The sequence below is a fragment of the Aythya fuligula genome, chromosome 3 (assembly GCF_009819795.1).
Source record: "Aythya fuligula isolate bAytFul2 chromosome 3, bAytFul2.pri, whole genome shotgun sequence".
Lineage (NCBI taxonomy): Eukaryota > Metazoa > Chordata > Aves > Anseriformes > Anatidae > Aythya > Aythya fuligula.
Genome location: NC_045561.1, coordinates 117,088,934 through 117,113,977, shown reverse-complemented (window position 1 = coordinate 117,113,977; position 25,044 = coordinate 117,088,934). Strand labels below are relative to the sequence as shown.

The 25,044-nt window shown below is 44.4% G+C and overlaps 2 protein-coding genes across 16 annotated transcripts in view; one reads left to right on the top strand and one right to left on the bottom strand.

The window, feature by feature from the left end:
* INTS9 (integrator complex subunit 9) overlaps positions 1 to 19,074 on the bottom strand; it is a 66,247-nt gene extending 47,173 nt beyond the window's left edge. The window contains exons 1-6 of the mRNA XM_032184610.1: positions 19,024 to 19,074; positions 15,099 to 15,226; positions 10,470 to 10,530; positions 7,941 to 8,003; positions 4,688 to 4,827; positions 2,877 to 2,963 (exon numbers count right to left, since the gene is read on the bottom strand). Of these exons, the coding sequence (XP_032040501.1) occupies positions 2,877 to 2,963; positions 4,688 to 4,827; positions 7,941 to 8,003; positions 10,470 to 10,530; positions 15,099 to 15,226; positions 19,024 to 19,032 (488 nt within the window). The 5' untranslated portion in view covers positions 19,033 to 19,074. The remainder of the gene's footprint in view (positions 1 to 2,876; positions 2,964 to 4,687; positions 4,828 to 7,940; positions 8,004 to 10,469; positions 10,531 to 15,098; positions 15,227 to 19,023) is intronic.
* Positions 19,075 to 19,572: 498 nt separating this feature from the next.
* HMBOX1 (homeobox containing 1) overlaps positions 19,573 to 25,044 on the top strand; it is a 105,611-nt gene continuing 100,139 nt past the window's right edge. For 12 of the 15 annotated variants that reach the window (XM_032183579.1, XM_032183587.1, XM_032183582.1 and 9 more), the window contains exon 1: positions 19,573 to 19,726. The gene's annotated coding sequence lies outside the window, so the exon portion shown is untranslated. Of the gene's footprint in view, positions 19,727 to 20,426; positions 20,471 to 22,554; positions 22,648 to 25,044 lie in introns of those variants that run through there. The other 3 variants (XM_032183580.1, XM_032183570.1, XM_032183571.1) reach the window with 3 other exon arrangements.

Sequence of the window (25,044 nt, the reverse complement as noted above, 5' to 3'; positions counted from 1 at the left end):
TGGTGACAGGAGTAAGTTCCTATTAGCCCAGACTCTGTGGCTATGTTGTAAATATACTTGGATTCTTAGCGGAGACCAGTGGGTTTCATTCTTTGCTGGCTCCTCAGATGTGCCCCAGCTGGCATTCAACCTCTCACCTGAACTTTTAAAATCTATACAGGTAATCATTGGAGGATATTTTAAAGTCTGGAATGAATCTACTAACACTGTGGCAACATCTACCTGTGGATCACCTCGTAACAACCAGATGTATGTGGGCAGAGGCAGGGACAGCCATAAGCAGGAAGGTATCATGAAGACACAGGAGATCCAGTGGTTAGTATAAAAAAATTCACAATTGAGAAACTCAAGGGTTTGTATTCTTAACTGGGCACCTGCACAGAGACAGTTGCTTCTGTTCAATGCAAAGGTTAACGTTTAGTATATTATAGTGTAATACGTTCTTGTCTGAAGGGAAGGGAGGGTGTTGGCACTGAAATAGATTAGAAGACCGGCTCCTCTTGTCCCCTACCTTGTCTCAGGAAACACTCTGTTTCAGCCACTCGATAGGAAGATATAAGAAACAATCAAACAGGTAGTCACCAAAGTGTCTTTCATTAGGCAAACTTCCTCTTTAGCCCCCTTGAATCCTAATCAGCCTGAAAAATATCCTGTCTGAGCATCTACAGAGCTTCCACGAAACTGCACATTTAAAATAAAAACCAATGGCAATAAAACTTGCTAAGCAATTAGTTCAGACTGGATCTGATAATGGAAAAACATAAGCCAATATAATGAACTTATTACGTTTTATACAGTATTTGCATTTAAAATGCTTCAATGCTTTATCTAATGAGATGATGATACTTTTGTGTTTTATACCAACTATTCAGAGTAAAACTAGCTGAACTGTAAAGCAGAAATGGTGATTGATAAGCCTGAAAAATTAAAGTTAGACTCGGAAGTAATAAGTATTCTGTTCTAGTAACAGCCAAGTATTTAAAAAAATTACACCAAGGATTCCATTTTCTTAAATAATGGATGTCAGTCTAACCCTGCGTGTGCTATTAGCCAGGTGTTAATTTGTGGATGTTTGCTCACATGCCGTAATAATCAGTTCCATTCACGCTTGCATGACACTTGTCACCAGGAATCTCAAAATACTTTGCAAACATTAATTAAGTCCTTGTATAGCCTGCATGGAGGATAGGAGCTCCATTTTACAGAGGTGTAGGGAAGTGAAGGGGGAAACTCAGAGCACAGGTGGGGCACAATTGCAAAGGGAATTTGGATTTGTCCTTTTTCCAGCTCACAGACAACACTGGTTCATTCCAGCCTCAAGACAGAGTTTAGGATAGGTAGTGTTGGACTTGATGATCCTTGTGGTCCCTTAAAACTTAGGATAATCAATGATTCTATAACTTATGTTACCAAACAGCTGCATATAAGACAGAAAAATATATTTTAAATAGAGCAACAAGAAGACTCCAGCCTTCGGTATCAATTGAATCAGAACAAAGATCACCTGTCTGAGTTCACCTCTGGAATAGTCAACGGCATGCAAAGTGCTCGACAGCACTTTTTCTAAAATACGACCACCAAGAAAGTGACATTAAATGAGCTCTAAGATATATGATCCTCCTTTATACCATGCATACAAAACACAGGCACTCGTGTGACAAGAATAATGGCTCCAGTCCTCCCTCGTCACATCACTGTGAGCTTCAGGAGTGGTTTCAGTCAGGCCCGCAGACTCCAAAATTAAAAAAAACTATTCTGATGAGAGTATATATCAGCCAGCACAAAATCATGAACAAATTTATTATCTTTGGTTTTGCTTTACATCTACGTGTCAGTTGTCTTCTTCAGAAAAGACAGTTCCTGTGCTGAGAGAAGACTGTTCCTATGCTCAGCAGGGGAGTATAATATATAGCTAAACATATTTGGATTTTTGATTTCTTTGCTTTGCAATACTGAAAAATGGCAACACGATATTTATAACTTATTAAATAATTCATTTTTAACATTTAACTTTTAAGTCAAGCCACATTAAGAAGTAGGAATAGCAAATGGGAGATCAATTAAAATGCACAAAATAGTTGTTAAAAATAACTTTCTTTAACCAGTCCTATCTTTAAAATGTGCTACCAATGGAACTGTCTCTTCTGTAGAACATGATGTGCCCCTAAAGTTGTCTGTACTTCCAAGGAGAGCATTAACTGCAATTAGTAAACCATAAGGAAAATTTTTGGATTACACAAGGTTCAGAGATTTTAGAGGTAGAAGATCTCACTTCTGAGCACCTTGTTTTTATGTATAGGTGGAATAACAGAGAGGGAGTTTCCAACTAAGCTTTTTTTTCTTCAGCCTTCAATTTGCTTCTAAGCTTTAAACCAAAGTGGAAAAAAAATCCACCAAACTCTCTGTTGCTCAAGCATAAAAGAGGCTGCACTCCTGGGAAGAAGGGTAGCACCACACTGTGGTTGGCTCGCAGTGGCTTCCAACAGCTTGGTGTCTAGAGTTTCTTAGCTTTTCAGTAAACATGAATGTAAATATAATTTTAATATAAAAGTATTTGAATACAATATAATTAAGTTTAAATAGCTCGCTAATTTCATCAACTTTTTAGGATGCTAAGACAAAAATCTCTAATAGATTCTGCTAATCACAAAAATAGGAGCTACCCAATGTGAGAGGAGAACAGGACAGGTATGTGTCTTTTTGATTCTTCTTCCAAGAATCAAGCTTGTGTGGATTCTGTACATCACTCAGGTATTTTTTTCTGCTTAGTGGTATCAGCAAATCAAATCTCAAATGGCAGCAGGTCCATCTGAATTCTAAACTTTGGTTTTTAGCATTTTGGGACAGTCAGCCAATCCAGGTGGCCTGTTCCTTACCTCTGTACCTCCTTGTTCTTCCACATGGAGGCAGACTGAGCCTTTGGCACACGTTCAATGGAATTCACCAGTTCTTCCATGAGAAGTCTGAAAAGACATAACTAAATTAGTACTGCAGCCTCTAAGGCAAGACATAACTTTGTCCCAAATGCTTTCAGAGTATCACACAAATTGTAATGCCATCAGGCTGTTTTAAAGAGGGTGTCTTCCTGCAGAGGCATCACAGCAATTACCAGTGCCACCACTATTTCCCTGCTGAGTGTGTTGAGCTTTAGCTAGTCCAATTCTGTCTGCCTGGTTGTGATAGCAAGGGATCCAGCCTACTGAGCTAGGGATTATTTGGAAAGTGGAAGGACAAGAGAAAATCCCACCTCCTGCACAAGGTGATTTCTATGTTACTGACTGCTTGCCATATGGGATGGGACAAAATACATGAAGAAAACTTGTTAGCTGATGCCTGTTTATCACTTAGAGAAGCACATCACAATCTCAGAGGGAACCCTCCTCATCTACAAATGCACAACACAGTACTTAACATAGAAATATACGTCAGGCATTAAAAACTGGTGCTAGAGATTTCACTGCCAAAAACTAAACTGCATTCCCCTTGAAGGTAGGAAGTGACAGATTTAACTGCAAATAGTATCTAGGATTACCTGGGGTGGGGAGAACCATACCAGAGTCCACCCTCCAACAATACTGTGCTTGTTATCTTCAACTATCGACCAGCAATAGTCCAAACGTCTACTACTAGTTCATATTTATATAATTCCTTTCTCCTTGATGTGCCTTCAGTTTTGGTTTGTTTTTACACAAAGGGGGTATTACTTCAGCATAGAAAGTTTGTATAAGACCTTTAACAGACAAAGGTTCCTGCCCTGAAGTGCTTACAGCAGAAGTTCAGATTCCAAGGCCTAATCTGTTTTCTAATGGCAACTGTTCTGCATGAGAAATGCTCAAGTCCAGTTAGACAAGATTAAGGACCAAACCTGCAACCCTTACTTACTGTAATTGATCTATCGAATCAAGAAACAACTCTCAAATTTTCTACTTGTTTAGACACTGAGAAGAAATTCTTCCCTGTAAGGATGGTGAGGCACTGGAACAGGTTGCCCAGACAAGTTGTAGATGTCCCATCCCTGGAGGTGTTCAAGGCCTTGGCCAGCCTGATCTAGTGGGTGGCATCCCAGCCCGTGGCAGAGGGTTAGAACTGGATGATCTTTAAGGTTCCTTCCAACCTGAACCATTCTGTGATTCTATGATTCATATTTCTGATGGTTTAATTTAGCACTTCTCTTTGCAGTTAAGAGCTTATGAGAGAATCTCAGCTGTCATTTATAATGAAATCAGCTTGAATTCCCCTCCATGGTATAGAGGCTGGTACAAATCTCAAACACTGAAAAACTACAAGGCAATAATCTTAAAAGTATTTGCTGTTTAAAAGATTGGTGATTCCTTTTCTGTTTGAGGGGAGAAGAGAAGAGCACAAGAGATTGTTGATCCATGGTTTTTGAAGGTTTGAAGCTGGCTTTATGATACTTGCTGCTCAAGGTGTCTTAGCCCACTCATGATCTACTACCCCACATCTGCTTGGGCTCAACACAAAGCACCTGCTGTAAATGACAGACGGTTCCAGAGTCTGGGAAACATTGAGTTAACACATTTTCAGCACTAAGGACTTGGCTGCCATTCAGCTACTGCCTAAGAGCCTCTTCGGAACATTAGACACCACTCCTCTACCCATATTGTCCTTTACACCTTTTCCTTAGCAGTGATGAAAGAGGAGTAGAGAATATTAAGGGGCTTTTTACCTGCCAATTTGAACAGTGGGCTCAGTGGCGTACACTGTTCCAGTGAATCCCGTGTACTCCGTGATATAGGGCAATGCCATCATGCAGTGATAGTTGGAGATCAAGATTACATCTACCGTGGAGAGGTCAAGCAGCTCAGTCTGAAAAGAGAGGAAAGAGATAAGCAACGTGTAACCCTTTCACACAGCTTAAACAATGACAGAAAAAATTCTCGTTCTTTATTTCTTAAACTTTATATTGCAGTAAAGTAACTGGTTTATAAAAAATAACGGGGGGCACGTGTCAGTTGTTGCAAAGGCTAGTGCTTCCTTTAAATTGACAGGAGTTACTAAAAAAAAAAAAAAAGCCCTCTAAATTTATTCTCTTCTCAAATCTGAAGAGGAAACCATGTCCTGGGTTTGTCTGCTTCATGTAATGAAATGGCTGCTGCTAAGAGAAGCGCAATGATTACCCTTCTATCAAAGAACTGATGCGTTTGCTTCCTCAGTGAGGAACACTGCCAGGCACCAAAACTTCTGCAGGAACAAGCTAGCAGAGGGTCTCATACTTTTTTATGCTGCACATGATACAGTACCCCAGGAGAAAGAGATGAATGCAGATTGTATTTATTCATATGCTTAAAATAATTCATGTATTTTCCCCAATCGAAACGCTTGGCATCTTTATCATTCACATTTTCTACAGCTAGAGATTAAGCTCATTCATATGATACAACAAAACAGATGGGTGGGTCCAATTTGTTTTGATGTGACAGCTAAGGCAGCAGTTCAGAGAGTGAAAGGAGAAGATTTCACACATTGTTAAAGGAATTTTAATTAGAAATATTTACTGGTAATGCTATAACACAAATGGTGTCAAGCCAGAAATTTACAAGATATATGACCTCTAACTCAGTTATTATAGAGCAGCTAATGGAATTCAACACTCATCAAGCACATATTATCTGATTACAAGGCTTGGTCCAGCAATTTGAATAAAAATGGCAAGAAAGTAGGTCACTCGTCTTTTCAGAGGGCTGACACAGTGTTCTGGTGACAAGCTGCTTAACTCAAAACTAAGCATTCATGGTCTCAATCCATGATCACGGCTGATTTCAGAGGCATGATCTCCAGTCTGAGTACAGCAGGTGAAACACTATCCTCCAGTTCATGGCAGGACACTTTCTACCTTACAAAGCTTACCAGGCAAAAGTACGCTCACTACGTGGTATCAAAGAGCCTGCTGATGACTGCTCCTACCAAGCTGGTCCTTCATGGTTTGATTTTCAGCTGTGTCCAGGTGATACAGAACCAAAAAGGGAGTCACTCCAGCCCAGCAAGCCATCGGGAGGTAGAAGAGGATAAAGATCATCACTTTCCAAGCTTAAATGTCCCACGTCTCAGCATTCTGGAAGCATTTGCTAATAGGATGAAAGGGTGTCGAAACCAAAACAAAGTAAAATCTTCCCTGGGATTCACAGCAATCTCACTAAAAGTGCCCACGGAGTGAAGAGGTTTAAAAATGTTTCCTGAATGTGAAGTGAGAGAGACCAAAAGGTTGCCAAGCAAAGAAAGGGCCGCACTCTGCACTCTGACATGTGGAAGTGTACTCTGCTGCTGAGACAGCCTCTTATCACCTTGTGGCTTCTGGATTACATTCAAAACTTGGCTTTCTTTGGCAGTGGTGTTCCTGGAAATGATACCGTGATTCTCTAACCGCTTTTGCAGACAAGTTTCTTCAAAAGAAGTGGCATGGAAAAAGACAAAACTATTTTCACACAAGCTCCTTCTTATACTGTGCTGTTGAACACCAGCAACATTTCTAAACCCTCCTCCAGACACGGAAGCCTGTAAAGCTAGAGCTGTGAGCTGTGTGTCACTAGCAGATCTGATCCTAGTGCTTCTGGAGAAGGCTTTGCATCTGTTGGGAAGCTGGGGAATGAAAGCATTTACGAGGCTATTTGTCTAGTCCTTACAATGGTGACTTGTGCAGCATTCCTTCACATTGTCTCAATCCCAAATGGAATCCAGAAACTACACTCTCTTTCCAAGATCTGGGACGCAAAGGCACCTCCTGGGCATAGAGATGCTTCCTATACCCCTACCATTCCACAGGACAGTAACCAGAAAGCACACAAGAATACAGAACTACCAGTGTTTTTATTTTGTGATCAGATTATATCCTTTCCTGCTGGGGAAAACTAACAATCAAACACAGATCTGTTGATATAAATTTCCCCAAATCAGTGCCAGAGCTGCCAACTGGCTTTGAAGAATCAAGATGACAAGAGTCAGAACCTGTGAGAGGTGAGTTTCATGGAATCAACAGGCATAAATACCGCTAGCTAGAACCCCAGCAAGCTGACAGCAATCTTCCAAGACAGATTCGCAGTTCCTGTCAACAAGCTCAGGCAGAAAGAAAAAAAAAAATCCCTGCCCAAAAGCAATCCCAACGTGAAATGAAAGAACTGATGTTATCACAGCCTGAACACAGCTGAGGAAAGAGGATACTATTCCCAGACTATTCGCCATCATTCATCCTCACTGCTCGCTGCTCAGCTTTTCACTCTTTCAGCTCTCCTGCAGACAGGTAAGCCCAGTTAATTCAAACACTTGCACAATAGTCTTGTTTTCCTTTTTTTCTTTTCATTTAAACCCAGGTATTCTTGGCAAAACCAGCCTGGACAGCAGCTACTTGCACAGCTATGACTGTGGAAAGGAGGGTACAGCTTTTTACTTGAAGACCCAATGAGTAGTGCAGAAGACAGTAAAACATTTTTCCTCAAATTTGCTGCCTGCAGAACAGCAAGTCTGACAGCAACCCAGCAGCAAACAGTGCCTTAACCACAGCCCCCAGGGGAGCTCCAAAAGGCAGGCCACGGGTCCGTGGTTAGGGACAAGCAGCTCTCCTTGTCTTCACGAGCTGCCCTTATCTAGATCAGCACATGCATCCTGTCATAATCAAGTCCAGCTCAGTGATATTGTCTTTGGAGGGCCCATAAAAAGGACAGTCAGGTCTTTCTTATTCTTTTGTGAGATACTGATCTGCTCAAGGAGACCTTCCAGACCTCCCAAAATCATTGCTGAAAAAGGAATGTTTCCATTCTTTTTCCAGTGTCACAGATACTAGAGGTACCTTAACACTATGAAGTTTCAGTATTATTTACTGAGTAGTAATAAATTAGCACGAATCTGCTAATAATAATAATAATTTAGCAAATTCCTCCCATACAATAGTAATCAGATGTTTGAGCAATGTTTTGGAATAAACTCACCTCTGGCAAACAGAACTCCGGCACAGAGTCTACAAACACATGGCCAGAGCACTCCTTTAGTTCCTGCAAGAGAAACAAATCAGAAGACTCAAAAATACAATACGTTACTCCAATACAGTGAGTTTTGCTCTTTCAAGCCTTTTCTTTATCATTGGAAATTTCCAATCCTCTACTACACTATGTTTATTCCCCTTCTAGACATCATCTGGTGTAAGCAAACCTGCTGAAATTGCTTTCATGAGAAGTGAAGCTGCTTGGTACTTCAAGGGATCAGATCCTCACTTAGAGGAACGAAGGCAGCACGCTCAGGTAAATACAGAGAAAAAAAAAACTGTGGTAACCACTGACTGGTCTTGCTGAGGCTACAAAGGGAGCAGTTAAAGAGGTGCTGTGCTATGAAGCTGAGTTTTAACAATTGAAGGTGTCTTTGTCTACCAGAATCAGAAGGAAAATGATCTGAATTGTGGGTCATGAAGACCTCCCTTCTTGGAACTGGAGTTTTCCCAACCAGGGAGATCTCTACAGCACATTTACAGTGTCCCAGCTATCTTACAAATTTGGAATTTAGTTTTGCTTCTCAAAGACATCAAACTTTCTGTCTTACTAGTAGCAGAACACAATTTTTAGCTCATCTCAGAGCACTTGATAAATTCCCCAAAGATGTTTTAAGTTCCTTGTAGCACTTTTAATTATATTTACCCCTACTTGATCTCTAGTCTTGTTTTCTTTCCCTTTATCAAGGGCTGACATCAGAAATTTTTGTCAATGGAGAAGTGACATTTTTGAGTATGGAAAACAGCAAACAAAAATATTCTCAACTCTAATCCTAATATATGTCACAGGCTAGCTATCACCCACACTTTCCCTCACAGATTCTTCTGTTGCTTTTCCTGAATTGAGTGGTCTCAGCCAGCTTCAGACTGATAGAATTAAAGATTGAATCCAATTCTTAATAATTACAGTGCACCTGCCAACTAATAACGAATGAGCAATTACATCTAGTGGCAGAAGTCTCCTAACCTCATCTCAAGGGAGTTCAAAATGATTAAAACTAGATCGCAGGAAATTTCAGTGCCTCTCCAGGACGTAAGTTTTATAACTGTCATCCAGAGAGTGCTATAACAGGAATGTCCACCCAACATGATAAAACATCCTCCTTTGACTCTTTCCTTTGCCTTTTTCCAGCATGGGTCAAAGTATTTACCATTCCAAGCAGTTACAACGGTCAAGGTGAAGGTAGGAGATGCTGCCTTTGAATTTTTAACACATGATTTCCATTGACACTGTGCAAGTTTGAAGATTCTCCTGTGCACACACTGCAGCAGCACCACACAAATGTAAATACATCGCTTAGAAATATACTGACAGCCTATCTGTTCGTCAGAATAAAACAGAATCCAAAGGCTCTCAGACCAAGAATGGGGTTCAGGAGAAACAAATTCCAGGGAATTCAAACTGGGTAACTCAATTCCTGCCACTGAGGCTCTGTAGCTCTGTGCTTCCCTGTTAGCATGTGCTCTGAATAGAGCTGTTACTATTTTACTAACAGAAGTGCTGCCTATACGGTTTCTTTTGTCTCCAGTGAGAAGAAAACTCAGGTCTTTCATCTACAATCTTCAGCTCTCTTGCCTGGAAAAATCAGATCAGCCCAAAAGTCCTCTACAAAAGCAACTATTATTACTGTTATCCTTTAATGTTCACCTAGTTGGAGAACAGTCTATTAAAACAGTATTTTCTCTACCGATATCTACTGTTGCAGACATCAGAAAAGTATGCCTATTTTACTAGCATCTGACATATTTTTGTGTTCATTGTTCCCCTATGGCAGATCAAGCTGAATGCTGCAGTGCCTAGTTTCGGTTGAAGCCCCAGATAAATTCTCATTACAAAACTAATGTAATGAAAAGATGGGGGGAAAAAAAAGAGAAAAAGCATCTCTCATGTAGCTGAGTCAGTCCTGTGTCTTAGAATTCAGAGGCTGGAGATAAAATCCTCCCTGCTATGACCAGTGGCAGAACACATGTTGATTTCAACAGAGGCCAAAGTCATGCTTTTCCTCTGTAAGAGACCTCCCATGGGCAAACTATTCACTTACAGTTTTCCTGTCTAAAAGAGGGAACGATACCAACCTCATTTACAAGCAAGTTATGAAACTTTAGTGTCAGAAAAGTGAGACTGTTGAATAAAAAAAAAAAAAAAAAAAGGCACTCTACAAAGGTAAAGTACTATTATTTATGGAGCTTCGCGGAATAAGAAAATACTCAAACAAATGATTTCTGCATTTTAAAAGGCTTTTTTTTTTTTTTTTTTTTTTAAAGCCAGGCTACCTCTGAAGACTGAAAGCCTCAGAGTTGCTATTAGCATTTTGTTTCAAAATGTTCTGCTCTACAAGGACACCACGGCCAGTAACGGTACACATAGAAACCTTTGCGATGAGTCAGCATGGAAGTATTGTTCCTGTAGTGAGAGCTCCTCGCCTGTCTGTTGGCTTTTCACATGGCAAGAAAATTCTAACCATCGGTACAGTACCTTGTCCAGAAACGTGCTTCCATCTTTCAAAACCCAACCAGGAAGTTTGGACAGCCTGGGGCTGCAGAAAGAGAGGAAAAAAAATACATTGAAAAATGAATTCTACCATTATCACTCATTAGGCACAGGCCTTCTATTTGGTGTCATGCAGGAAGAGAAAACCATCTCTGTCTCAGGGAGCTAACAGTCTCCATAAAACAGACAGACAGTTTCATGGTGTTTAAGTGTTCACCGAAATGACTTTTACAAATCATGATTATGACACTTATATGCTTAAAAAAAAGGGAGGGTGACACATGCAGGGAGTTTGATTTTAGTCATTTACGGTGAGAATTTCAAAAGGGCTCAGTGCTGTTTAAGTTGCCTTAGGTGAAACTGGCTGTATAAAATGGAAGAAGGATTAGGGCAGCAGAAAACTTTATGTCTGAAACAATACAAAAGCACTGTAAAACTGAATCTGCCTTGGGACAGAAGATGACAGAAAAACAGTCACATTAGCAATGGCAGGGAAAGACCAAAAACTGTGGCTTAAGTCATAGACACACAGAGTTTGGTTTTGTATCCAGATAAACCCTGGTTTTATGCTCAGCTCTCACCCTGAAGACCCACACCAACAGGGCATCTACCAGTGATGGAAAAAGAAAGGAGCAAGCAGGGGGTTGCTGTGACCTGCAGGTTTTATGCTGGCAGGTCTGGTACCAGTCAGCAACAGCAGTCACCCCTCCCACCCTCTTTATTTTTTTATTTTTTTTTTAAAGAAAAAAAAAGTTTAAATGCTAATAAAGAAACTTCAAGGTAATCCTGAGTTTACAGTAGGAACTGCCACGGCATTTCATGTCACCTTACTTCAGTGACATGTGACTTTTATAAGAGCCTATAACCTAGCTCTGAAACCACTGTCAACCCAGATCCAAGCATACCTGCAGAAATCCAGACAAGTCAAGGAAACGAGAATGAAACCTACCTGGAACCAAGCCCTGCAACAACTTAAGATATGGAGACTGAACTTGAGAACCTGGTTGCAATGAAATCTGCAAGTGGTTTGCACTGAACTCTGAAGAGAGGAATATACTGTAAGGGCTTTTGAATTAAAGATCTTGAAAATAGGAAGTGATTCAATGGCTCAGAGGAATCTTGTGTTTAGATTAACATCAGTATAAGAGAACAAATCCTAACTGGCGTTCCAGCAAGTCGTGAAAAAGGGGAAAATAAAGACTTGAGGAGTGAAGATAGAAGTTAAGAGGTGAGAGCAGAAGGAAGTGTCATAAAGCAGCAGCAGGAGAAGCTACACCAGAGAAGTGTAACTCTTTTGTGGATAAAGAGCAATTCTGAAGAAGTCTGATGATATCAAAGATGAGGTGGCTAAATGTACTCGTAGCTGACACTGAAAAGCACAGCTTCGGTATTTTGGAGACTGAAGGGGTAGGCAAAGTTATTGCAGAGCAAGTGAAAGTGCTAAAAGGAAAAGCTGGGAGAATTCAAGAAGAAATCACCCCGATATGCAACAAATGTGACAGATAAGGGACAACAACGTAGGGTGGAAGGGCCATCAGCAGCCCAACATCTCGGAGCCAACACTAGACCAGGTCAGTCACAGTTCTGTTTTGCCTGCAACCCCCTGGAGGATGATTCTAGAGCCTCTCTGGGGATGGGTGAAAGTGCTAGACTAAGAAAAACTTCACCAATGAGATGTTCATGAACCCACCTGACGTTCTCAAGATGCAATTTGTGGCCACTAGCCCCTTATACTGTCTGTCACTTGAGAAGAGTTTGGCTTTGTTGTCTTTGTAACTTCCTTTCAGGTAGCTGCAGACTGCTATTAGCTCCTCCTTTAGCCTCCTCTCTGCCAGATCAAATAAACCTGGCTCCTCAGCCTCTCTGTGCAGTCACGGGCTCTGAACCCCGTCTCAGAGCCCCCCGAACACCCTCTCCAGTTTCTCAGCATCCCTCCTTCAGCTGGGAATCCAAACCTGGATCAATCTGTGGTTTCACCAGCATGAGGCCAAGAAGAATGAAATTTCCTTGATCTGCTGGCCATACTCCTCCTAATTTAGCCTGCTGCGTGGTTTTGCCTTATTCATGATGAGAGAGCTCTATTGACTTGTGCTAAAGCTGGCATCCACTGAAGAGCACAGTCTTGTCGAGAGGCAAAATTAGCAGATGGCTCCTGTACGGGGGTGAGAGTGGAATAAGCAACATAGGACAGAAAGGACTCTACCTTGAAGCCAAGAAGTAACACGGTGCCTGCCGACATAGTTTTGACATTGTAATAGAGTGATTGATTAATCCAAAATAGCTAGAACTGTCACATAAATAACGTGAGCAAGTGTGTCATGGCTAGACAGGAAAGGTTAAGAGCTTCCCACATGTTCATTTTACCGTTTTGCATTTGACTTTGGTTCAGAGGAGAAAATTCCAGTTGACAAACTTCCTTTAAAGTACACGAACTGGCCTGGCGTGGAGAGCTTGGCAACTGCGGTACTTCACACATGCTCCACGGGCTGGTGAGAACAAGGACTGCCATTTCCCGGACAAGGTGGAATCCTGAATACCTTTTGATGGGCTTTTTTTTAAGAGGAAAGAACTCTAAAAAACGTCTAGTCCTTTTAATGAATCAACCACTACGGCACATTCTACTCTTAGAGATCAAAGCATAGGCTCTCAAAATGTTTGCTTAAGGAGGTCCCACATCAGGTAGGACATAGGCTCCAGTTGCATAACAAAAAATCTTCTAATATCATACCTTTATGTTCCATTTGTAACAATTGGGGCATTTTTGCAGACCACATATAAAGACTTGCAGAGCCCAAGTGGTTCATGGATCCTACTTTGGGGATCTCTGGTTTAAAGACGGCAGAGAGAAGCACAGCTCCTCTCTGATCAGGGTTTCACACTGGTCCAGCTCAGCCTAGCTGCAAGAAGCAGCACTCCTGAGAGGAAATACAGCGATAATAACCTGAGATCTGACAGATCTATCTTCAAATTCTTGCTCTGCTACAAGCTTCACGCAAGACCTCAGGCAATCGGTCCATTTTTAGTCTCTCCTCTGGAAGATAATGTCAGCTCTCTATCACCCATCCACATTAATAATACACATTTGAGTTTCAGAGGTATTTAGACATCCTGGTAACGGAGACCAGATATGGAATGGTACTACAATAAGCACTACAGAGAGAGAAGGACTTTTTAGTGGCAGTCACTTTCCTCCTCAAGTTTCTAACTCACTTCCCCAACTCCCTGCAGGACATCTGCTTTGTAGAACACCAAAGAGATCAATTACTTGCTCAAGTCCATGTGCTTAGGACAATCCTTGCTGCAAGGGGTGTTCAATCACCTTACCGACAAGATTGATTGGATTTAAATCCAACTGTTTGCTCCGATTCCACTGGGCCATCAGGGGTCAAATCTGACATCCTTTCTTATTGAGTTTGAGTCATTTTAGCGCAGACATTCTGGAGGTACTTGGGGAATTCCAGGTTGTGACCTGCAATTTGGCTGTGCATTCCCAGGGCCTGCTATCAGTAGACAAAGCTGGCATATCCCCCGGGAGCGCTGATGCCTGCAGTTCTAAAGAACCTCTTAAGCCTTTGTTCAACCACCCAGTTTTGCTATTTGTTCCTCTCTCTATTTCCTTTTTCTCTTTGGGGGTGGGGAAAAGCTAAGGCAAGGCCATTTTGTCTCTACCTGGATTTCCATTGTCCCAGCTTTTCCTCTCCAAGAAATAACAAATCATAGGAAGTGCTGGTCAGCTGCTATAAGCTCATTAGGTCACTTATGAAACTCTTCCTGGTCATACCCTGCTCCTTTCAACCAAGCCTCCCCTAAACCCAGAACGTGCCTCACTTGTTTCTTTTTGGATCAGTTATTAAATGGCTTTTTGTGAAAATTCCTGCTAGCTTCACATCACCAGGAGTTACTCATTCCCACCTTCCCAAGCCACCCCTTTCGTAATTTGTTCCATTTAAGGGTGACTTATGTCTTGCATAACTGCATATTCAAGTCCATTTACAAGCCTGGAAGAAGACTGCTTTGTAGTTAGGGCACAGGACAGGAAGTCCTGATCTTGGGATTGTCTTCTACACTACTTCCATTTCACTGCTGCTCCATTCCTGTGCCCAGCTGCACTGCGCTTTTATTTATTTAAATTTTAAAATGGAACAATTATGCTATCAAGTCAACTAACAAGGACGGTTAAGTGCTATTTTTCTTTGCATTAGTCTGTGCTCTGACAAAAAGCCTGAGAAGACGATGGTTAAACAGTACTTGCTGGGCTGTGCGCACTCCATCTCAGTTACCCATTTATCTCATCTTGCATGAAGAAGCCAGAAAGATGACAGATATGTGACCTCACTTGTGCTGAGCAGTTGCAGCAATACTTCACTGAAGCTTAGAATAAATTATCTAGAAAAACCAATCAATAAATCCATAAAATGTCTTCCGTCTACTGAGCCAAAGGACGTTATTTTGATAAAGAGAATTTTTAAGTGAACAAAGTCTATTTATGATATCAGATGATGCAGTTCATTTGTACTCATCCCCTCTCTCCTTCCAATATACCGTTTCATGCGGAGCACTCCAGCTGCAACCCAAGAAGGCGCAGCCTAAGTGCTCACAGCCCACAGAACATACCTCTGAACCAGCGGCAACGGGAGGAAATTGAGGGTGGACGTCATATCCAGCCCGCAATCCAACATGATGGTGGTGGATTTGAACTTGAGCACGTTGCATGGTAAGGTTGGATGTCCCGACAGGCAGTACTGAAAGGAGAACATGAGGATGAGTCACTCATCACCTTTACCAACACAGCCACCTCCCCAAAACTGGACTTTTTTCCTCATCTTTAAACACAATTTCACGCATGCTAGAATGAAACCTGATTTCCTGTAAATTTCTGTCTCAAAACAGTGTGTGACTGTTGAAATTCCCCCACATCAGTGTATTAAGAAGCAGATTGTCTTCAGGCAAGGCTTTCTCATCACATGAGAGGATGACATAGCTCTTCTCAACAATTTAGGACACATATAATATCTCTTTCCTCTAACAACCACCTATTTTCACACACACAAAAAAAATAATAGAAAATTAGTATCTTCAGAATTCAGCCCTACTGGCAAAACTTGGCTGAAATTGGCTAGCAAATTTGAAAACTACTCAGGGGTGGAAACAGAGGGAGGGAATTCCTGCAGAAGCACAGGTTTTATTTCTTAAGAAACCAGCCTAAACAACCAACCGAGGTGCAGCCCACACCTCCTGTGGCTGCTTGGCACAGCTCAGCAGAGGAAGCTGTCAGTCTGTGCACTGCAGCAGCTCTGGGGCATGCTCTCACCTGCTTTTTGTCTTGCAAAATGCAAACAGGAAACACTAGGGAATGGACCACCAGTACCTGAATGGCACAGTTTGTGTACTGAGAAATCCCAAATGCTTTGCAAGCTTAATGAGCCAGTGAGCAGGTTATGTACAGGGGCACTTCGGCATCATTGAGATGCAGTCGCCTCTTGTATGGAAAGTGGCAAACATTTAACGAGGCACAGAAGCAGCTGAAGCTCTGAATAAGAAGGGAGGTGAATAAAAATGCTACCTTTAAAAGGTGAGATTAGAAACAAGTGTCTGACTAGAGCGCGGCCAGCTCAGCATCAGGGTTTCTCTTCCTCGAGGAGGGATTCGATGGTTCTTTGGGGACTGGAGATTTTGCATCTTGAATGCGAGTTTTTTGCAACTCCAAGTCTGGGCATCTGGTATCACGCTAACTCTCAGGTGGTCAAACTTCGCTTTTACGTTCAAATTTTTGTCAATTAAAATGAAAAATATCAACCGGCTGCCCATGCACTGCGCTGAAAACTCACTCATTTTCTCAGTCGTTTATACCTCGTGTTTGCTTTCTGCACTTCATGAAGGGGAAAGAAGGTAGATTAATTATTTCATTTTCTGCCTCTGCTCACAATATGTTAACAGGGGACTGCAACTGCTTGAATTAACAACTCCCAAGGAGAATATTCACGTACATTCATCAAAAAGATGTTTTAAAATTATTTTTAAATATTAAAACACTACTAGCCCCCAAATATTAAATTAAGACTATCACAGGCTTTTGTTTTAAATTCATAAAGCCTTAATTATTAAGGAGCAACATTACATTTTTGCCTGCTATTACCAAAGTTTAAGAAAGCCTTAAAATAGGAAGCTGGAAAAGAAGTGTGTACACCTGCTCAGGTGTCTCATTTGTGAATGTAAACCACACGTGTGAAATTGGGTTCTCACCAGACCAGGACTTTGGCAACTGAAGCCATACATCCAAGTAAAAAGAAGGAAAAAATAAAATCTAAACTATTTTTATAGCTTTTCAACTACCAGTAATTTAAAAAGGCGATGAAATATCACTGCTTTTATCAGCAAAACACTTTCTTCCCTTTTTTTTTAAAGAATCACGAGTAAGATCGTGACCCTGACATCTACAAGCTAACTGGAAAATCTTCCTTTTTTCGTCTCTAAAAGCATCTAAAATAATCTATATCTGGGGCTGTCACACCATGGCAAATGGATTCCTGGGAGTCAATGGACTCTTTCTATCAGATTCACATAAAGCAACTGAAGAAAAAAAAAAAAAGCAACTCATATATGCTATACAGCTATTTGCACATGTGACACTTCCAGGGCTGTGCCTCTGTTAGAATTATAGCTCAGGAATCCAAGGAATAGTGAATGCCTGCACTGTTACATCTCGATATGCACTATAAGTGTGATATTAGATTACTTCTACCCAGTTCATAGCTGATACTATTTAAAACAGATCCAGAGACCCCAGTAAATAATACTCCTGACCAGGCTAAATTGCAAGCCCTTTTTGCTCTTGGATTTATTCGCTTCCATCTTTTCTTCCCCTGATGACTAAAGGTCAGCACAGCTAACATACTAGGTGCCTTATCTCCTAATTAAAAATAATGATGAAAAAAGTCACAAAGCATATATAAAAGACCACCAAAATGCCCATCTCGGCTCACAACTTCCTTGGTGGGCCTTGTAAATGGGATGAAAGTTTGGCAAAGGGCTGGAGATGAGGGGCTGAAGCCCTCGCAGCGATAGCTTCTCAGCAGACATCTGGTTCACGTTGAGCGCTCGCCAGCCCAGAGCACTGCTGGTGATCTCATGGATGGCAAGGGGACAGAGAAAAGAGATGACGTCTCACGCTAGCAGCTCCAAAACATTCCACGTTTTGCAAGTTAAAGCCAGCGCTCTGAGTTGCAACTGCAGCCAACAAATACTGCAGCGCGTCGCTCCAGTACTAATATCCCATGCTAGCAACTGGAGCCTGGATTTCCCTAGACCACAGCACATTGGCAGTAGGAGGAGTCCAGCATTTTCACTGGACGTGGAATCAGGTCTGCAGGCTGCGACCTCTGCCTTGTTCGGAATTCAAACCAAACATATGAGAAAAGAGGATGACATAGCACCCAACTCCTCCCTCCTGCAGCCCTGAGACTCAGTCATAACTGCAGACAAAAGGCAGAATGAAGAATCCAGTCTTATAATCCTCAATCCCCAAATGCGTATGCAGGTCTAAAAAATGCTGTAATAGAGCTGGCAGACAGCTCACACGTCCACCCCACGCCCTTTCCATCCCTCTATCCCTACACAAGGCTCTAGACACATCAAAGTTCACATTTCCACTGCAAACTTCATTTAAAAATGTCTGATTTAAAGTTTGCAATTTTCCCCTGAATTATGTCAGCCTCTGCGATCACATCCAGCAGCGCTTTGTCCCACTGCTAGGGTTCATCCAGGCCAAGCCTAATGATGTATGTATGATTATGGGGGATCAACCCTTCAGCCACCTGCCTGAGGAACTAATTTCACAGTTACACCACAGACAGGGAGTCACTGGAAGCCTCGAAACAAGCCCAAAATTCTAGTTTAGTTCTACGAAGCTTCCTTGTGACAAACCTCTTCGTCTCACACCCAAGAGATGAGTTTGTGTTTAAAAATGGGTGAAATGCATCAGTGTTATGCTCGGGTGTCCTGAGAGCTGCTTGGGCTTTCACCTCCTAAGAACTGCACCGCATTAATTTGCGACGAGGAAATCCTTCCTGGAAAACAAATTAGCGGCTGAATCCACATCTCTAGGAAAATTAAAGAGCTGAAAAGGGAGAGAAACAACACAGGCTAGGTACTTTTGGAAAAAAAACTTCCCCTTAAAGCACCAGGGGGAAAACATTTAGGGGCACCCCCTTCGGAAGGGGTTCCTCAGGCAGGGGCCAACTCTAGGATTTAGGAGGAGCAGGATTAGTGGCACGGTGCTAGGGGCGAGCTGGTGCTTTGGGAGCAAGCCTGAGGCGACCACACGCGTGAGGGGCTGGGGGCCAGCACCTCCTCACCTTCATCACCCTCATCTTCATCTCCTCCTCTTCCTCCCTCACCCCCATGCAGGGAGCCAACGCTTGAGACCCCCTCCCCAACCCCTTAACGCCCCCCCCATGGTGTATAAAAGCTATATAACACACCCAAAACCCCCCAAACCCACCCCAAAGTGCCATGGGCACCCTCCAACCCCCCCACTCACCAGCTTCATGCTTCGCCCGGCTCTATTTACGGGGACAATCCTGCCCCCACCTTCCTGCCCCCCCCCCGCCTCGCCCGCAGAGCATCATGGGATTTGTAGTCCCATCGCCCACAATGAGGTCATGGCCGAGCCCGCCCCAACCCTGTTACCCACCTCCCCCCCCCCCCCAGGCATGCCGGGAGTTGTAGTCCACCCCGCGCTTCGCCCACCGCGCTCCATTGGCGTGCCGAGCCGGCGGGGCACGCCGGGAGTTGTAGTCCTCGCGGCGTGGTTCCCCCCCGTCACCCTAGGGAGGGGGGAACTACAAGTCCCAGGGTCTCCCGGCGGCAGCAGGTGGGAGCCTGGATGTTGATATCAACATGGCGCTTGTCAGACAGACAAAGGCAGTCAGTCTGGTGTGATTGAGCCAAAAAAAAAAAAAAAAAAAAGAGAAAAAAAAAAAAAAAAAGAGAGAGAAAAACCGAGAGGAGGAGGAGGAGGGGAGCGAGACGGGGGAGGAGGGGGCTTCTCGTCCCGGGGGGGGGGGCTGGGGAGAAGGGGGCGTCGGCAGCTGAGGGACCCCCCCCCCCCCTCGCTATTGTTCTCCTCCCCCCCCGGTCGTCTCTCCCCTCACGCCGGGGCGGGGGCGGGGGGCGGGGGGGGGCAGCCCCCCGGCGGCTGCCGTTAAATGGTGAGGTGGTGGAGGAGCCGCCGGCACCCGGAGGTGAGTGAGCGGGGAGGGGAGGGGGGCGGGCTGTGAGGGGAGGGGGAGTGTGGGGAGGGTGGTTTGGGGGGAGGGGGGGGGGGGTCTCTCTCCTCCCCCCCCCCCCTTTTGCTGGTACTGATCTGCCTGAGGGGGAGCTGCGCTGTGGGGAGAGCGCCTGGCGGCCAGGGGTATGTAGGGGGGGGGCTTGGGGTTTTGGGGAGGGGGTCCGAGGGGCTTGGGGGGGGGTCCGAGGGGCTTGGGGGGGGGTCCTGAGGAGGTGGGAGGGGGGGTTGTGGGGTTTTGGGGGGGTTTTGGGGACTTGGGGGGGGTCTTGAGGTGTTTAGGGGCGTCCTGAGGGGGTCTGAAGGGGGATTCTGAGGACTTGGGGAGGGGGGGGACGTGAGGAGCTGAGGGGGGGTCTGGGGGCTTGAGGGGGGGGTCCTGAGGACCTGAGGGGGTCCTAAAGGGGTAGGGGGTGAGTAGGGGTAGCCCCCTTTAGCCCCTTCAGCCCCTTCTCAGAGTTGCACCCCGGTTTGGGGGGGGCTGCTTCGTTTTCCCGAAGCCCCCCAAGCAGCAGGAAGGTGCCCCCGGCTGGGTAGGCCCCCCCCGGGAAGGGAGGGGAGCTCCTCATTTTATTTTTATTAGTATTTTACCCCCCCTCTCCCCACCACCACCACCACCACCTTCCCCTCCTTCCCTTCCCTTCCCTCCCCCGGGCGTGAGGGAGGACGAACTCGCGGCGGCGGAGTCCCCTCAGACTGGGTGGGTGCTGGCTGCCGCTCGCTTTATTATTATTATTATTAATTATTTTTGGGGTTGTTTTGGTGCTGTTGGCTGCTGAGTTTGGGGCTGGGCTGCTGCCGCCTCCCAGGCTGCGGTGGGGGCCCTCCTGTCCCCTTCCTTTCCTCCTGTCCCCCCCCTTTTTCTTTCTGTCCCCCCTTTCTCCCCCTTGGGGTGACTGAAGGGGCTCCCGGGGGCTCCTTCCTGGGGCTTTTCCAGGGCTTTTGGGGTGGGAAAGGGGCTTCTGGAAGGCCCCCGATTGGGATTTCGATGTCACCCCCCTGGGGGGGGGGCTCTAGGGGGTTTTGGGGGGGGGGGAGCTGGGCTGGGTCCGAAGGGCTTTGGCTGCTGGGGAGTTGAATGCCTGGGGAAGGAGGAGGGGGGACCCCGAGGGAAATCGTTCCCCAAATGTGTGCGGAGAGCTTGGGTGGGGTGTCACGGCTTGTTTGTTCGCTACTTCTCGGGAGGAGATGGGGGAGAGGAGCTTTGGTGCTTCTCTGCCTCTGCCCGGGGTCTTTTTTTTCTCCGAAGAGCTGCGGCTTCGCCCCCAGGACCGGTCAGAGGAAGGGGTAGGGAATGCCGCTGACCCCTTCCCCTCGGTTTTTGGGGTTAAAACAACCTGAGACTTCTGTGTTTTGGGGCGCAGAATACCTCTGCGAGACAGGCTGAGCTGAGTTCTTCAACCCCAGTTTTGTCTGATGGCTTTTTTTTGAGTTGTTCCAAGAGTGTCTCCTGGTATGTTTGCAGAGCACTTCTTTGCGAGCATTTTTTTTTCCCCCCTTTGCAATAGGTCTGAGAAAAGCCTCGATCATGTGCGCCGTTTTTTTTTTTTTCCCCGGTCCCTTCTTGTTGGGGACAAAAACTGTTTTTTTCTGGGGGTGGGGAGGGAAGAAGGAAGAGGAAATGAAGACTGTGAGCGTGTTTGCCGCTCGTCCGTGGCGTCGGGTTTATCTGAATTTGTTCTCGTGCTCGGGTAACGTTGGGGGGAACAGATGAGTGGCTTTAAGGACGGAATGCCCGTGAACTGAAGCTGGAAGGATTTAAACTTTGTAAGGGAGGCGAGCGTGAAGCTGCTGGCCGGAGCAGATCTGACAGACGCTAGCGATGTGCCCCTGCTCCAAAACCAAACGGGGACGGAGGGAAAGGAAACCGGTGGAAAAAAAAAAAAAAAAAAACACAAACAAAAACAACCTGCAATTTGCATGGAGGATAACGTGTAAAATACGTAGTGCTGGAGAAAGGAACGGTGCTGTGCGGACGCTTGGTGGGCTTGCAAAAACCCTGAAGTGCCCGCTCGTGTCCCGTGATGTGACTAGCTCATTTCTGCAGGGCTCATCAGGTACAGGCTCTGCTTCCTTCCTGGGATGGTGCAGCTGGCATTTGATTTCCTCCATGGATGGGAGAGGAGGAGTCCTGTGCAGTTTTTTTCCCCGAGATGATTGCATTTTCTTTGGCCTTGCTGTACCCTGCCTCATTAGTAGGAACTGCATCTATATTTATTTACCATTATACCGTGTCCCTCGGGACGTCGGGTGTAGTTTGGAGTAGGTATATATGGATTTATCACTCTGAAGGTTTTTTTTTTTTTTTTTTCCTCCAATCATGCTAGGGCCAAATCCTTCAACAGCGGAGATCAAACTTAATTTATTCCTGTGTTTCGCGTCTCCCTTTTTTGCCATTTCTCTTCCAAATTGCCAAGAAAACATTTCTGACGTGCAGACGGGGGGAGGGAAAGAGGAGAGAAGTGGGAAACGGGTAGGATATTATAGGGCAGGGATGTGTTTATCTGCATGCTCTAGGAGCGCCGAGCTCAGTGAAAGAGCAGGGTTTGATATCTGGAAACTGGGCTTTGGGAACGCTCTTGTCCCTTACGTGATTATCCTGTAGCCCCGTGACAGCCACAACTTTTTCTGTAGGGTTGACAGAATTGCTCTGGCGAGCCTGGGCATGAGGCTGGGAACAAGGAACTTGTGTTTCCCTCTCTTCCTCCTATCGTTCCTTTAGCACCAGTGCAAGCACCCGAACAGGCATCAGCATTTTTACTCCTGTGTCATCCAACTCGGCTCCGAGCAGGTCTAGACGACATCGTGGTATGCAGCCGGCCAGCTGTGGTGCAGGAATGCTCCCATAGGTGAACCTGCAGGCTTTTTCAAAGAGGGGTAAGGAAATCTGCAAGCAGATCCCGGGTGGATGAGGCCTGCTTGTCTCTGCACCTACTTTATTGAGCAGTCAGGAGCAATTCCTTTCGATTTTGTTGACCTTTCTAGAAAACGTGCGTCTCTCTAGTAGTGCGAGCGGGTAATTCCGAGGAGTTAGGAACCAGAGTTTGCTGCAGAAAGCTTATTTCGGAGGCTGCTGTTTCTGTGTGGGTCTTCGTGGTCCCTTTCAAAGGGATATTAAAAGTTTATGGGTGTCCAATGTTTGGGAAGTTAAATTGTTAGGAAGCTGTTACTTTATAGTGAAAATCTGTAAGTTTATGCGAGTGTCTGACGTGTTTTTTCTTGGTATCCAGAGCTGGGAAGATGATGGGGTTGTGGCATTTGCTTTTTGGTTTTGAATTTTATTTATAATAAGCCTGAATTTCCAGAATTGTTCTGTCATTAAGGTTTGGGGCTGCGCTTTGTTGAATGTCAGCGAGGCAGCAATGCAGTTTGGGTCTTTAGGAAATGGTGTTTGGGAGGGGAATGGCAAGAACTGATGGAACTAAAACTTGAGTGAAAAATCCTGTACTGTCTCTTTCATAAAAGGCATCTCTGAGGATGTTTGGTTGCGTGTGTTAGAGGATAAACAGATCTGCATGAGATGACAGCATGTTTGACTCTGAAGAAAGCAACTTGTGCTTCACAGCGATTTCTGTGCTGAGCTTTCAGGGGCAGGACGGAATTTCACATGGCAGCTTTGGGATCCGTGGCAAATATTTCTCATCTTCTGTGAGGTTTAGGTTCAGAAATCAAGCGCTTGAAGGGATGCTGTCAACTTCAGGTTCCTACCGCAAAAGAGCATGCCTTTGTTTCTCCTCCTGATGACTTTATGCAGCTCTGACACTTCTAAAGTCACTGAAGTCGATTTCCCTTCACACTGATTTTAATGGAGCAGGCATTGGATCTGCGTGCAGGTCCTCATGGGATTGCCCCTTTAATTATACCTATGCTGATAATATTATCTTGTGGATTATCAACGAAGCGAGACCAATGTCATGATTATAGTGGGATTTTTAGGAGATAATGAGGAGAAATAGATTTGATTTTTGGTTAACTCATATCCCTAAAGCTGTTCTTTATATATTAGATCACTACCAAACTGTAGGTTAGCGTTCAGATATTCCTGTATTGCATAAAGCTCCCTTCTAAAATGCACCAAGATGAGGGCAGCTGGCTGGCCAAGTATACTGAGAGTTTGTGTTTGAACACTCAGCCACGCAAACTGATTGAATGTTAGCTATGAATGCAATTTCCAGCACGAATGCAAAAGGTAAGTGTTTGGACAAGTGCTTTTAATTTGGGAAACAAAGCGAGCAGGAATAACAGGATATGAAAAGAAAGTGTTATTTTTCATTTCGCAGGTGGCAAACTAAGGTGCAGAGGGATTAACTTGCTCAGGTTCCTCCACGGAGTCGGCGGCAGAGCTGGTAATCGCTCTGTGATCGGCAGAGTTTGTCAGGGCTCTAATCGGAGTTTTTCTTCCTCCCCCCATTAATTGGCTCGCTTCCACTTTTTAAAAATAACATCTAGAGATTATTTTTCTTTCTTCCAGTTTCCAACTTTATAGCCCAAAGTGTTTTTTTTTCTTTTTCAGTTGAGCCTTGAAAGTGCAGGGTTGGAAAGCTTCCTCTGAGCAGCACCTCCCTGACATATGATACTATCTCGAAGCAGCCTCTGACAAGTGAACCCTCTCATTGAAATCATGTGAGGAATTTTCTTACTCAACACTGAAGATCTTCTGGGGGAAAGGAGGTTGCAAACTATTAGCTATGTGGTCTTCATTGCGAGCTGGCACAAAAAATGCTCTTATGTATTGAGGCAGTCATGTGGCCCACCGAAAGGAGCTGAGAGTTGCTGGCCAACTGAAAATTTCATCTTGCAACTCTGAAAAACAGCTATTTTTTTTTGCGTTGTCCCTGCTGAAAAGAGAGAGAGGAGCTTGAGATCTGGTCTTCCTGAAAAATGGCATTGTTTGGTTTCCTTCCCGCTCACCTGTGACCATAAAGGCAGGTAGAGAAGCTTCTCTGATAGATGACCTTAAAAAAAAAAAAAAAAAAAAAGTGGCCATCGTGTTTGGGATGCCTCTGTTCGGTGCCGTTTCGGGTTGACCAAAAAGGTCGTTGTTCATGCAGGCTTCCTGCATAATGTGCTGCTGAGCAAAGTGCTCGTTTCACAGTTATGAAACTGCTGCTATCACAATTACTGCATCGTAAAGCCTAACCTAATCAGAAGTGATCGATTTATGGCCGCAACTTGTGTGGTGCGCTGGTGGAGTCGGGCTCTGATGTTTCAGATTGATTCATTACGGCTGAGCCACTGTCCTTCTCCTTTACTACTCGGCGATAAAATAATACT